Genomic DNA, 14586 nt, shown 5'->3' on the forward strand with positions numbered 1-14586 from the left:
ACACATACAAAAAATCAATGCACTGCTGTAGTCTGTTAGTTCTAAGACAAGACATGGGCATCTGAAATGAGGATGATTTACTGTAATACTGAGGCCAGTATACAGGGCCACGAGGCTCACTTGGACCCCAACACACACAATCTATCAGGACTAAAATCCTAAGCTTTTACATTTCAGTTTCATGAGAAAGGCCCAGTTCTCACGCTCCAGATCAGCATTTAAAGGCAGCAGTCCATCATTTAAAAGCAAGTTGCTGGACACTGGTTCCACGTATTTAAAACCATGTATTCTGTTCAAAGTGGTGTTCTGAAGTCTTTCTACAAGCAGCAGAGGGTTTGCTTGAGCTCTAGGATTATCAGTGGAAAGGCTGCTCATTGACATCAACCAGAAGAGGATATCGCCTCTCTCTTCGGTAGTTCTTTGAAGTCTAGAAAAGTATAAAGCCACTCATGCAAATAAAGGCCACCATACTTACTAAGAAAAGATAACGTTCTTGAGCGGATGTATTGCGAGCAGCAAGTTTAAGGATCTGTCCTTCTTTTATCAGCTCGTTTGAAGGGTTGACAATGTCTTCCTCTTCTCCCAGCATCTCATATATCTCCAACAATTTCTTTAGATTCTCCTTTTCAGTGAAAATACAGTTAGAAAACTTAACAACATAGAGATCTTTACCCATGTGCAAATGAAACGTCTGGACCTTGTGTAAGTCTGGAGAATGTTAGCTTTGAAAATACATACATAGTTGATATGTTAACGAATAATTCTACAAATGTAATCTCCATGATAATATTTAAAAATGCGTATATACATACAACATGCATTATTTCTTGTCCAAAACATCTCACATACTTAATGAAACACCAATCATACCAACTGTATAGAGTAGAGAAACATTGACAACTTTTTACGAACATTATCTTTCCATTTACAGGAACAGATGCAACAAGGTCAAGAGTGCTATATGTTGTCAGCTATTTTAAGCCAGGAAAGGAACTTAGTTTGCCTGGTTTCCACTTGAGAGACTTAGGTGCAATGCCAAATTTTATCATTCCCAGGAGCTGTAAAAATACAGTAAGTAGCAGCAATCGTTTGGACCCAGGAAAACAATTTTTGCCATTTTAGGGAAGATCTGCAGTTCCCACTCCTGGCAAAATTCAACTGACAGAATTTCTTAGCTTTACTAAATACTTGAATACTATATTAAAAAATGAACAAAGAAACAAGAATTGTTTACCATTTTTCTTATTGCACTATTAGAGTGACTTGCTGCAGTAGATATAATTTCCAGGGATTCTAGATGGAAGACAAAGAAAAAAAATATCAAAAACAAAACTCTGCATTTTCACATATTTGTGTATTACATAGACCAATGGATCATTCTACAAAATGACATTTTTAACTTTTACGTAAACTATACACTCAATATATTTCTTAAATCATCAGTCAAAAGTAACCAAAGTAAAGTGTAAAGCACAGGGTCAAACTGAAATAATAATCTGGAAAGGTCACATGGGAATTATTGCAGATTACTTTAAAGTGAGCTTCAATACTTAGAACCACTTTTTTGTGATGTGGACAGTCATGATTCTCTCCTCTCTTTTCAGAAAGTAGTCTGAAACGCCAAACTATGTTTATTGTCCAAACAGCTCATATTACAAATATTTAAGAAAAGGCTTTCAGCAACCAATTATTTCCAAAAATTACCTGGCAAGTAATTCTGAATGGCGTGTGGAATTAACTGTTAATTGTTGTTGTGTAAATATAGAGAGGAAAATATTTTAAAATGGGCTGCTTTTTTTCCCTGCAGGAGCTAAAAAAATACAATACTGAGCCTAGCTCCACTTTTTTTTAATTTTTTTTAAAGCAAAGATGAGTCCCCTATAAAGAAAATCACACTATACTCCATTTCAAAAAAAAAAAAAAAAGAGGCATACATTTCATATGTGGATAAAACAAAACAGAATGCCAAAGAAAAAGAAAACCCCAATTTTACCCAAAGCAAACAAAATAATCCAAACCCTCACACAATTTCAAAACTAAAGCAAACTTATGTACTCCAAGAGGAAAATACCAAAGGCTGTTTTTATACTAACTTCATCCATTATCCAAAGGGTTCTTTTCCTAAATCTTACAACTTCACTGAAGAAATTCTACCATACTTTTCACAATAGCTTTGCTTTTTCACCTTGTATTTCCTGAAGATAGCTTTAATCTACAGTATCCTCTTACTAATGCCTTATTATGGCTATTTTAAAATCTAGAAAATAGTTACTTTCAGCATCTTTCCAGTCAAGGGAATCCTGAGGCAATTTCCTTAGGTAGTCCTTTAGAAGCATCTCATAGCGTGGAATGCGTTGTACTGGTTCTAGCATGTGATGTTGCAATGTCAAATTTCCACACACTTTTTCTTTCTAAGAAATTATAAACACATTTAAATGTAGTAAGTAACAAATATTATTTTTCCAGGATACAATAAAATAAAAATTGTGATTGATAAAGCATAAATAACGTAGTTTAAAACATGCATTATAGCCCTTCTGAAAGAAAACTACTTTAGCAAACCAAATAATCAGAAATTCTTTCCTAAAAATTGTTAAAAAAAATTATCTAGGTATCTAGTAGAATTCATAAATAGAAGTCCCATCAAAAGAAACCTCCCAAACTCCAATGTATTTGAACGTAGCTTTGTAATAGCTAGAAAACAGGAGAACTAACAACTGAATTAATAGGAACAGCTCCTGACCACGTGTTAGAAGAAAGTCACTTTTCAAGGGGCTATAAGGTATATTTTTTTTTTATCTATCCATCTGACGAGGGGACGGTTTCTTTCACTTTTATTCATAATGTAAAACTCCCCAGAAGCATTTTAAGATGCATATTCACTTCCACACTCTTAGAAGTAATCACAAGATTCCATTAAAATACATATAGTCAGCATCCTTCATTTAGAATCACAATAACCTATAGTGCAGTAAAATTTAAGCAGAAAGATCTTACTCCTTTTCTATCTGCTAAGTCTGCAGTCAGAAGATACATACCAACCAGTTCCCAGAGAAACCTACAGGGAGCACTAGAGGGAATAAAAAGCACTTTTGAAAAGAATGATGCATTGTCACAGCTGTTAAGCTTTATCTTTTTGGCTCAGCATTTAGGATTGTACACTTACTTTCAAAGCTTATTGTTCTGGATAACTGCACTGGCATAAGTCAACACAATATTTACTAATTTAGAGCAAGGATCTACAGTTCTGCACTGATATATAATTTTTTTACTGAAATAGTGTTTACTTTTGGTATCTCTGACAAAATGCAGTATTTTTCAATCTTCTGTTTCAACCTTTATACTTTGATCCTCTAGGTTGCAATGGAAAGCCTGGATGTGCATGCGTGCTTGTGCACATATGAAGGGAGACGGAGAAGAAATAGAATACAGTACGAAGTGGAAAAAACCAACCGTTAATTCTAAGAGATTTGGTATTTAATTTCTCTTTAATCCTTTTGTTCCCCCCACAAACATATACACTTTTACACATGCTCATATCACTTGGAGCACTACATTACTCTCTCCGTTACCTGAATGTCTTGAATAATGAATTTGAATAAAGGTGACCGTTCAGTCCACATTTTCACCAATTCCATCGCATTATCAAAGTTCTTCACGTACTCTCCGTACATCTTGAGGAAAGGAGCTAACTTTTGCAGAATATCTCCAATTCTGGGGGTGGTAGTCCTGCAAAATAAGAGGGCGGAATCTCAGAGCAAAAAATAGGAAAGAAAAAGAGTCACACATGGTTATAAAACATGTCAGAGAATAGCTTTTAGAGTTTAATAGAGAGTCCTTTCCATTTGGGATCACCTCATATAGAGTTCTAATGAAGTGATTAAAAATGAGCGAAATGACCACAGAAAGATTGTTTGTATCCTTCTTGATGATCTATAATGCTTACAGATCATGTAGAGCACTAAAGAAAGAAAAGTTACCTATATACGAAAAACATGACAGGCTTTGTTTACAAAACACACCCCCATTTACTTCATTTACAGTTCCTTAAACTACATTATCTTCTTTTGTCCTCACTCTATCCTATAAGTATCTAACCTGTGGTTTTGTCTGAGGTCTAAATCCATAGTATAAAGAGCTTCCCTTCCATGCCTCATATGAGTTCAGGTATTTACAGCCTTTTACAATTATTATTTATTTGAGAAAACCTATGAAGTAGTGAGAATCCCTTGGATTCCAGCCTTTTGTGCTGACTGTCCCACAGCCTTCCCAATTAGTGGCAGCATCTTCCCATAAAACAGAATAGAAAAGATGAGCTAACTGATGGAGGGGTGAGGACATGTGGAGAAGCTGTACCTCCTGATGCACAGAAGAAAAGTAAAAATGGCAAATATGCATCTCTTAGAACAACAATGTGAAATACACGGTTCACGTTTCATATTCAAGAACATATGCTGAAACTCTGTACTGCTGAATTTTTGGAAGTCTAACATCAGCATTGAGGTAGTGGCCTAATTGTAGTTTAACATACCATATAGCATATATACCATATATACCTTATATACACAGCTTTTTTTTTTTTTTTAAATCATTGAAGGAAAAGTGAAGCAAGCGACTGCAATTACTTCAGCAGTCCACTCCAATACACTATTTCTCCGAGAGAAAAGCTGGGCAGAAGGGAAAAGTTATTTGAAGAGCGAGTACTGCCCAAAGACCTGAGGGTCTCAGCCCAGGGCTGCAAAAGACTGGTCCCCATCCGGCTGCCCGAGGGGGGCTGGTGGTGCATACGTGAGACCTGGCTGAGGTGTGAGCTCCTGCTGTGCCTGGCGAGGAGGCAAGGGGAGCAGGCAGGATGGGAAGGTGCCTCTGCAGTCACCAAGGTTCACCACCCTTAATTAGGTTCAGGTATTTGCTAAACCAGCCTGGACATGGAAACACACACAAACACTTTCAAAGGCAAGCTAGCAGTTTAAAACAAAAAATTCATTACTTTCATCCACTGAATACTATTCCTCTGGGTTGCCATTTTATTGCAAAGTAGCAGCATATTTTTGAACTTAAAATAAAATATAAATCATGCCAACAGAACCGAAGAAAGTGTGAATCCTTTTTTAAAGGTCACCAGAAATAAAAACAGATATTAAAGTTTTCAAATACATTTCATGGTTAAATCATTGTAAGGTTTTTGCAATTGAAAAGCTTGAAGTAGAGAAGACTGCAGCATTGCCTTGTATCTAAAGAAACTGGAATAAAAAATAAATGCTTCTGCTTAATCGTTTCACAACTATTACTAGACAGATGTTAAAGGAAATGTCAAAAATGTCACACACCAGGAAGCAGGAACAGTTTGCTGTGCCTGCTGCTTGGATACCCATGGCAGCTAATTAACACAGAACACTGCGATTTTACCCTTTATGGAGATGCTACATTTTCACAATTACCTTTAGTGCAAGGAGTTTGTGTGTCCAAACACTCTGAGGCTGGAAAAACAGAAATCCATTACCATTTCAGATAAGCAGAACAAGGTCCATAGAGCACAAAGAGCTCTGGAAGAATACGAAGGACAGGGGAAGTCAGAGTCTTCCGAGATCATCATATACTCTTCCCTTGATGGACTTATGACTAGAGATAACTAGTCCATTTCTTATGGAAACAGTATGCACTATGAACCAAAACCTGAAATTCTACTAATTGCCATTACTCCAGGACAGTTATTGTTTTCTTGGCTCGAAAGGCTGGAAAGAGAACTACTACTATAGAACCAAATTAGTGCTGCATTGCTGCCTGGCAACAAGGACAGCATCATTATATGGCTCAAGGAATAGGACCTCACATTGTTCTGTGTGTACAGAAACACTTCATATTTCTTTGTTACCTGACCAAGACGGTATTCACCATAGCACTTCAAAAACCTCAAGGATAAAACAGCAGAGCTACTAATCATGATGTGTAATATCTCATTTAAGTCTGCCATGGTAGCAACAAAACAGCTGAAGCAAAGGTCTATGAAATCACGGCACAGCAAAGGTGACTGCAGAACAACTGTTTGCTCCCTCTTCCAGTGTAAGAGCCAGCAGGCATCAAACAAAATGTTAAGTTGTAGACTCAAAATAAAAGGAATCATAAAGAGTAGGTCAGCTCCAAAATTGCTACAGGATACTATGGATTCTAAAACTTTGTGTTCAGAGTGAAACAGCCTAATTTGCTCAAAAAAAAGAAAAAAAAAGATGCTATGACTCTTTGTTCTTATATTCTTCCCCAGGCACCTGGTATTGGTCATACCTGGGTACAAAAGACTGAGCTAGATGGATATCTTGTTTGATTTGGGTCATCTGCTATGCTCTGCTTTCCATGGGAAAAACATTGCAGCGAGGTATTTTCTACTGTTTTCAAGCCACCCATTGTACAAGAGATATTCAGCTCCAGCTGTTGCTCAACTCATTCAGGATGCAATTACCAGTCAGAATTTCATTTTCACCTGCTAAATTTAGGTACCCACTGCCTTTTCTTCTAAAAAAGGCTGATCGTTTACCAATAGTTATCAAGATATTTACCAAAGATTTTACGGAACATTTAAAGAACACGGGGCAATTGAGAATGCCAGCTTAAGCCAACAGCTCAGATCAAATTCATGTGTGGCAGTGGTATTATGGGTGGAACTTACTGAGCACCATCTATAAGTGAGACAACAGATGAAAGATGCTAGATGTGAAAACTCCATTTCAGGTTATTTCAACAACAATGAAACAAGGCAAAATGAGGACAATTGCTGCTTTCCCAGTTTCAAAATCTATTGTTGAAAACCAATCACAACTCAGGGAGAGTCTCAGAGAAACCTTTATCCAGCAATTTTTACCTAAAAAATAACAGAAAAAGTCTACAGAACTACCAATAGAACACATTCAAGTATTTTCTATGTCTAATTACGGGAACTGGTGAGGAAAGTGAACTCTGGCAGAGGCTGTTGTGCCAGACACATTTCAGATACTGGGGGTGGAGTGGTGAAATTATCCCTGTTCTGTCCTTCAGCAGTAATCAGGAACTGTTCCCCTCCTCTGCATCCTTTCATCCAACTCCTTCCAAAAGCACACTCTTTCAAGGACATTTAACAAGCTGTCTAGGATAAAGCAGAGGGGTTATTCCAAGCAATGTGGGAAAGGTCACATCCTTAGGATATAATCTATTAGCTTTGCACCCGTAGTCAAATCTCACCTAAAGAAGCACTTTTCAGCCTCTAAAACTGTGTAATTTTACACACATTTACAGTGCGCAACTGGCATTCTGCAAATAGACAAGATATTGCAACCTGTCTTCTGTGAGTGCATACTGTAAATTTCAGTTCAAATATACAAAGCACTGACATAATGCAGTCCAAGCAACTTTTTAAGCATCGTTATAATAAGTTATACTCCACTTCTCATAAATATGCACTCTATTCTAATGCTTAGGTTCATATTTACCATCATTTTTAAAAATAAATTAATACAAGAGGATTAAGGTACCTTACACTGTCATGGTGCAAGGAATGCAAGCTAAAAGTTTAAGCTTTGCTATATTTCATGCTGCTTAGGTTTTATTTACTTTTGTGCATTACAGAAAATTTGAGGATACCCTACTTTTGCATATGATATCCATTCTTCTATTTTAAATACTACTGGGACTTCCATCTTACAGAATCTGTATACATATAGCTTGTGGTCTAAAATAATACTGTATCATCTAAGAGTGTTCATCTATATCACAAGAATACATTATTCTTTAATTTTTTATTGTGATTTTTGACATCTAAGGTGTTCTATGAATGTATGTCTGGAAATGATATCTGGATAAGCACTAGATTACATGGAAGGCCAGGAGCCAAACAGCTGCAGAGATGACATGACCGGACCAAGTTACCCTAAAAACATGCTCTCCTTTTTTTTTTTTTTGTAAGGTGTTCTCTTTTCTCAAATGAACTAGGGAAGCAGCAATGGTTTAGGACTTTTTTGGTTTTTTTTTTGTTTTGACAATTCCATAAGAGAAATTTAAATACCTCCAGACTTTTCAGAGCTCAAAGATATTTGTAATCACGTACATCAAGGAAGAACAAAGACACTACAATAATACACGACCATTACACAGCATATTTACACCTAAACTATCCTTCTTGCCTGCCCCAAATGGAGGTCTTATCAAGAAAAGCTAGAAGAAAAAAATGACCGAAGCATGGATTTTAGTTTCAAACTGGTAAAATTAAAACACAGAAAAAAAAAAAAGAATCCCACTTTATCACAGACACGAAAGCAGTAATGACAAAAGTTATGTCCTACAAGACTGAGACAAACTAACACATACATGCTATTTACCTCAATTTTTGTATTCTGTCCAAAAAAATCATCAAGTAGCACATAATTCTACTTGGAGCCCTTAATTCAGCAAAGTATTTAATCATGAGTAATCTCATTGGCTTCAGTGAGATAGATGTCCTTTATTTTAAGCATACGATGCCAAGTCCTCTACTGAATCAGATCCTGATGAATGGTAAAAGAGCAGATGTTCTTCTACCCACAGTACTTCCTGGGACTGGAGCACTTAATTATGAAGTTATCTTCCCTACCTGAGCCCTGTAACAGAATTTCTACAGACACTACTTCATTAGTATTATTAACCAGTAAAGCACCCCTTACCATTCTTGCATTCTTTTCTCAAGTTCTGGAAGTAAGAATTTACTGTGGAAGGCATTTATTGATGAAATATTAGAAAAGATTTTGTTAACCACTTCAGCTGGAAATGAGCCTCTGTTAGCTTCTTCTAGGAGTCTGGAATAGAATACCTGCAATACAGAAAAAGAACCCAAAGCCTATCAGCCTCCTATCTTTCATCAACAGATTAAGACTTATCCTCCCCTTCTACTTCAACTGGGGCATAATTAATACTCCAATAGTAAAGGCAGATAATGACAATTTTTTTATTATTTTTCTCTCACCTGAAGCAAAAGGCTGCCTTCTCCTCCCCTCACACCCAACTTTTTTTTCTTTTTTGAGTCAGAAAAGTGCTACAGGATGAGCAGACTGAAGCAAGCCAAACTAAAGCAGTGCCATTTTGGTTTAACTCCAGGGATGTTATCTGTTTTAACAGCTAGATCTCAGTTTTTACAGTCTCCCAGTCACATTTTCCACTCTTGCTTTCTCCTCAATTAGCATGATATCTGATCACCATTCGCCTGACTATTTGGCTTGTATGCGGTACTCCCTTATCCTTTCAAAAGTATGCGGTACTCCCTTATCCTTTCAAAAGTAAAGTTTATGATCAGTCCCCATTCAAAAGACAAAAGGGTTCCAGATCTGATTGGGCTCTTTAGTATTACTGCAGTCTCTTAAAAAAATATACACACACACACACACACACACACACATATACATACATACATATATGCAACTACAAAATGACTGGAGACCTGTGCAGCTGTTAATATGCATGTCATAAAACAGTGCTAATGGGGAGCTATAGCCCCTCTATCTCCCTCTCTCATGCTTTAATGGGCAACAGACTGCATCTCCGGTAAGGGTTTGGAAAAAAAAAAGAAAAGAAGCCCAAGTCAAGAGCTTTGATAATTCCAGCTGAGAGAGCAAACTCCTTTTAGAAGAAAAAAAAGCTACCACCTTCACACATACTTTAAGATACGTTTCCTTTGCTGTGACTCTAAGAGGATTATTAGCTAATTTTGACAAATTACTCTGAAGACTAGAAAGGTTATACAGCTTTTTAACCCAGTTTAGAAACATAACTGTCCATTCCCAATCTTCTCCTTTCCTCTCATTATCAGCAACTGAGCAGCTGTGCTTCAGACTGATTTCTCAGAACTCTGTCCAGGTAATATTTGAAAACCAGGCATACACAAATGCACTTACGATTGAATCAAGGAAAAGACTTCCATGTAGCCTATTAGAAAAAACTTATAAATGAAGTAAACATTTTCCATCATAATTTATTTATTTTTATGTCTCTAAAGCAAAGCTACTGTTTGCAATACTTGGCCTTCTAAAACACACATGTCCTTACTAATGTGGGTCAGCTAGGTAAATCCACTTTCATAAGGACTATTACTGAGGTCTGCAAGCAGTCTCAACAATTAATGTAACAATTGGCTGAGACTTTTTATTTCTTTCTCAACTCCTGTGTACAAACTTTTAGACCTGAGAAACTCTAAAATAAACAGTGATGCCTGAGAAAACTGTCACGGAGGAAGGCAATGTATCCTAGGTATCTAAGTAAAATGGATAGGTATTATGTGAGAAAGTGATGAAGTCTTGAAAGGATATTCAAGAACTACAGACTGTTTTACATTTCAGAAACAGCAGTTTGATTCTTCAGAGCACCAGAATTCAACCCTTGACTTGCAGGAAGAGTAATTTCTGCTCGCTTTAGTAGGATTTAGTCCTACTAAATGGACAGTGAGAAAATAGGGCATATGCCGTTTCAAATGTGCACCTTCCAGGTTCTTTGACACTAATGAAAAAATTCTGTGCAGGTGGCTCAAATGTGAACGATTTAGTAAATCCCTAGTGGACAGATGATTTCAAAATTATAAAATATGATACCTTCCTTGTGAAGTCAAGAAAGGAGTGAGCATAGCATTATCCATCCCCTTTGCTGGAAGGGCCACTACGTTAGAGAAGGGAATTGTAGCCGCACGTGTATAAAGTTTGCACTACTGCTGCTCATGGTAAAATTTACACACACACACACACTCACAAACGATACTCTGTTACTACCCATAAAATGCTAATACACTTTTTAGAATTTAGTGTTCTTAAAATAAAAAAATAAGCAAGTTTATGTGGCAACTGCAAACAAGTGGCTGGCAGTGTCAGCAAAACGTGCAAATCACACCACCCCTTTTATGTAATTTATATCCACACATACATGCATAGATGTTCAAGTGAACTCAAAGTAAGAAAATCAAAACAAATTCAAGGAAAATTTACCTGATCTAGGAGGTCAAGTCGGCTAACATAGGCTTTTTCTGTATGCAGAAGTTCATTGGCAATTTTGTGACGTTTCTCTTCATCTGTCTCCTGGAGAAAAATAAGAGCTCTTATAACACTGGAGGGAACATCATTTAACACTTAAAAAAAAAAAAAAATTGGAGGCACATGATTACCTTACATTCCAAAAAATAACTGATGTCCAAGTTCCACATTGAGCAATATTCACTCTATTTCTTAAAACATGAGCTTTTCAGCAGTTTATTCAACAATTCAGAAGGTGGATAAGAATCAGCAACACTGCAGAGCAAAACTCACAGCCTAAAATATTAAATATTTTTCAGTTTGCATAGGAATCTTTGTCAAAGCACCAAACTCCCTCACATCCTGGCAATCAAGGACCACCAGCGTTTCAGAGCTGCAGGAACTAATTTGTGGAGTACAATGTAACAGATGGAATTTGTTGGTGTTCCCCCCCACCACTCCCGTTTTGAAAGTTACTTGGACTGACTGCTCTTTGCATAACAGAATTATTAAATAATACTGTACAAAACATTTTATATTCATGAATATACTCATTGATGATAATTTGTTGACTGCAATTAGGTTACTCTTTCATTAGGCCTTTACACAAGTTATTTGTCCTTAAGGGAAACTTTCACATTGAAGTCTTTCACTCCACAAAATACCTTCTTAGTTCTTCTCCTAAAACTGAAACTGAAAATGTTCATTTGAATTTCAGTATTGGATCAAATATATATTAGAATATGAAAATATGAGTTACTGGGAGAAGTAACTTCAAAACAGGAAAATGAAAGCACTCCATTCTAAAAGGTTACAACATTTGGCAAATGTCTCATTTTCCCAAATGTCAAATTCAACAAAATGACACTTCCATTACAAGATTTTTTCCCATGTTTACTGCGAGCGCTGAAATACGTTCACATTTAAAGACATCTGAGCCCTTCCTGAGTAAATGGCAATCTTATCACTGAGCTTATAGGAAGGTGATAATTGTCTAGACAAACGGCAGATACCCTTCCTTAAAAAACAGAGAGCGCTTCAAAGAGTTATTTCTCATTATAATCCACACACCATTTTCCACAAGAATAAGACAAACATCTGCAGGTACATTTATAAAGACTGTTTGCAGAAGGCTGAAGTACAGAGCTTCCATTTAAAGGACCTCAGTGGCTCTTTCCTCCTTTCAGTGTTCATTCACTAAGTATTCCAAATTCGAACACGCTTCAGTCCTGATCTTCAACATTAGCCTCCTCTCTAAATACAGGTTTTAAACAGTGACTTCAAAGCTGTTCATCGAATCTGCTGACACAAGCATAGCAACCACGGTAACCTGCAGAACAGCATTCTAAGTGCTGTCAAGAGACATTGCAGAGATTTGCAGGATTAGCTACTGCAGCGACAGCACGCTCCTCAGTGCGGTCATTTACAAGGAACCTCACGTGTAGACTTCAGGCACAGAACTGTGTGCACCACCGGTTCCTCTGCAAATTTTTTGGTTGCTAAAGCATGCGTTTTCCCCTCAAATAATGCTCTATAGAAGCCAAGCTACAATTATCTGAACGTTATTTGAACGAATTAAGAGAGGGAACAACCACACACGGCAGACTTAAAAACATCACACACAACTACCAGTTGAAAGAAATATTTAAACCTCTCTCCTGAGTCAGGGCACATCCCTCTTGCTCTCTCACTATACTCTAGCCCCCAGCTCAGTATCTCCTTCATGCCTCTTCCTTATTCTTGAACCTCAGTTTCCTTTCTACAGTCTCAGTAGACTGTAGAGTAGAGTGAGAAGTACAAAGTCAGAAGAGGTCCCTCAATGTCACTCCTTCACCTGTTCTGAGCATCGAGGGTGAAAGAGGCTACCGAAGGCACATATATATGTATACACCCTGGTAGCCTGCAGTACGCCTCAAGGCACCTTTGCTGGGAAGTTGCGTGCTCCCAGGGCCCGTGGCAGCCCTCTGGTGGCACCGAGCACCCTGAGCCGCCCAGGTGGCCCTCCGGGAACGGGCAGGCAGGCAGCCGCCAGCCCCAGGCTCGGGGTGGGTGCAACAGGGCAAGGGGCTCAGGTGCCCGCACACCTGCATTTGGCTGTTCCGAAGTAGTGGGAAACAACTCTTACAACATAATTCAGAAATAAATGCTGAAGAATATTTTGTAACAGTGAAAATGACATGGAGCCATTCGTTATTACAACTGTTCAACAAAACGCCCTTGAAAAATCGTTTAGAGGTCACAGGGAAAATTTTTAAGAGATATTTAAAAACATGAGGATAGCATTCAGCTTCTGAAAACCTCAATGCTTCCCTAACAAACTACTGTTCTGATGAATAAATCAAATCAAAACAGCGAAAGGGACTATTAAGTCTGTTTAAAGATACAAGTCAAGCTTTATTATGGAGCTATACTGAGATTTTCAATATATATACACACATAAATGCACATCTCCTTCAGAAGTAGTACAATAAGACAATAGAAATTAAAGAAATAGGAACATTTTTCTGAAAGTTTTATATTTATAGCCTAGGATTTCTTTATGTAGTAAATCAGTATTTATATTGCATTCTTTGCAGTTAATAAAAATATTGAGACAAATTTTACTGTAAGATATACCTGGATTTTAAGCACAAGTTTTCATTGATTTCAGGGAACTTCTCCAACTAATGTGACAGTCCATAAGACAGCATGACTCCAAACATAAAAACCATCAGGAATGATTACTTTGATATACATAGAAAGTGTACTTTGACATTAAAAGTTTAGGATTTCAACTGCTGATCAAAATATCAGAAGTGTGAGGTAACATTTCTTAAGTGCCTAGGCTCCACTTCAAAACAGAATGCCACCATGTAAAAAATGCCTAAGTGATTTTTTAAACACTTAAGGAATTTGAAAAATGTACCTCTACTCTTTTACAAAAAAGAGTGTTGAATAAAATACTGCTACTCATTCCATGGCTGCAGCAGAACCGAACTCTCAATTTTAATTGTCTTGTGGAAAGTGACTGTCAAAAACTGCCATTTTAGACATTCAGCACTTTTTTTTTTTTTTAACTATAAGCATATACATTTCAACAAGGTGACTAACTATTCCAAATGCTATAACTTCTTATTTCTTTTCATGAACAAAAACATTCTTCACGTTCATGAACATTCTTATGCTAAGCATGAGAACATGAGCAATAAACACATTTACTGCTCAGTGAAGACAAGCTATGAAAGTAACCGAGCGCAGTCGTGAGCTAAGAAACTAGTCTCTAAAGAACTGAAATAGATATTTTGGTTCAATCATTTATCAGCTAAAGTATTTCAAAATTTAATAAATCTTGACCATACTTTCCATTCTATCCAAACATTTGGCAAAGGTTATGCAGGCAGGACTGCAGTCATGTATCTCTATATCAGAGGCCTACAAGTAAATATTTCACTTGGGCTTTATTACACTGTACTTAGTACAAAGTTGCACGCCCTTAGAATCATGTCATTATTATGCATGCTTAAGAAATTAAAGTAAATAATTTTTAAATTGTTCCTGAACTCTGAAGTTAAGATGAGGTATGAAAACTGCTGGTGAGGATATGAACCTTTTGCTT

The 14586-nt window shown here is 37.0% G+C and overlaps 1 protein-coding gene across 13 annotated transcripts in view; it reads right to left on the reverse strand.

Moving 5' to 3' along the window:
* The window catches only part of FGD4 (FYVE, RhoGEF and PH domain containing 4), a 117952-nt gene that overhangs the window by 9332 nt on the left and 94034 nt on the right, over positions 1-14586 (reverse strand). For all 13 annotated transcript variants that reach the window (XM_068946363.1, XM_068946388.1, XM_068946374.1 and 10 more), the window contains 6 exons: positions 10968-11057; positions 8667-8812; positions 3573-3729; positions 2273-2411; positions 1235-1293; positions 476-622 (listed from right to left, as the gene is read on the reverse strand). In XM_068946363.1, coding sequence (XP_068802464.1) covers positions 476-622; positions 1235-1293; positions 2273-2411; positions 3573-3729; positions 8667-8812; positions 10968-11057 — 738 coding nt within the window. The remainder of the gene's footprint in view (positions 1-475; positions 623-1234; positions 1294-2272; positions 2412-3572; positions 3730-8666; positions 8813-10967; positions 11058-14586) is intronic.

The sequence above is a fragment of the Struthio camelus genome, chromosome 1 (genome assembly GCF_040807025.1).
Source record: "Struthio camelus isolate bStrCam1 chromosome 1, bStrCam1.hap1, whole genome shotgun sequence".
Classification (NCBI taxonomy): Eukaryota; Metazoa; Chordata; class Aves; order Struthioniformes; family Struthionidae; genus Struthio; species Struthio camelus.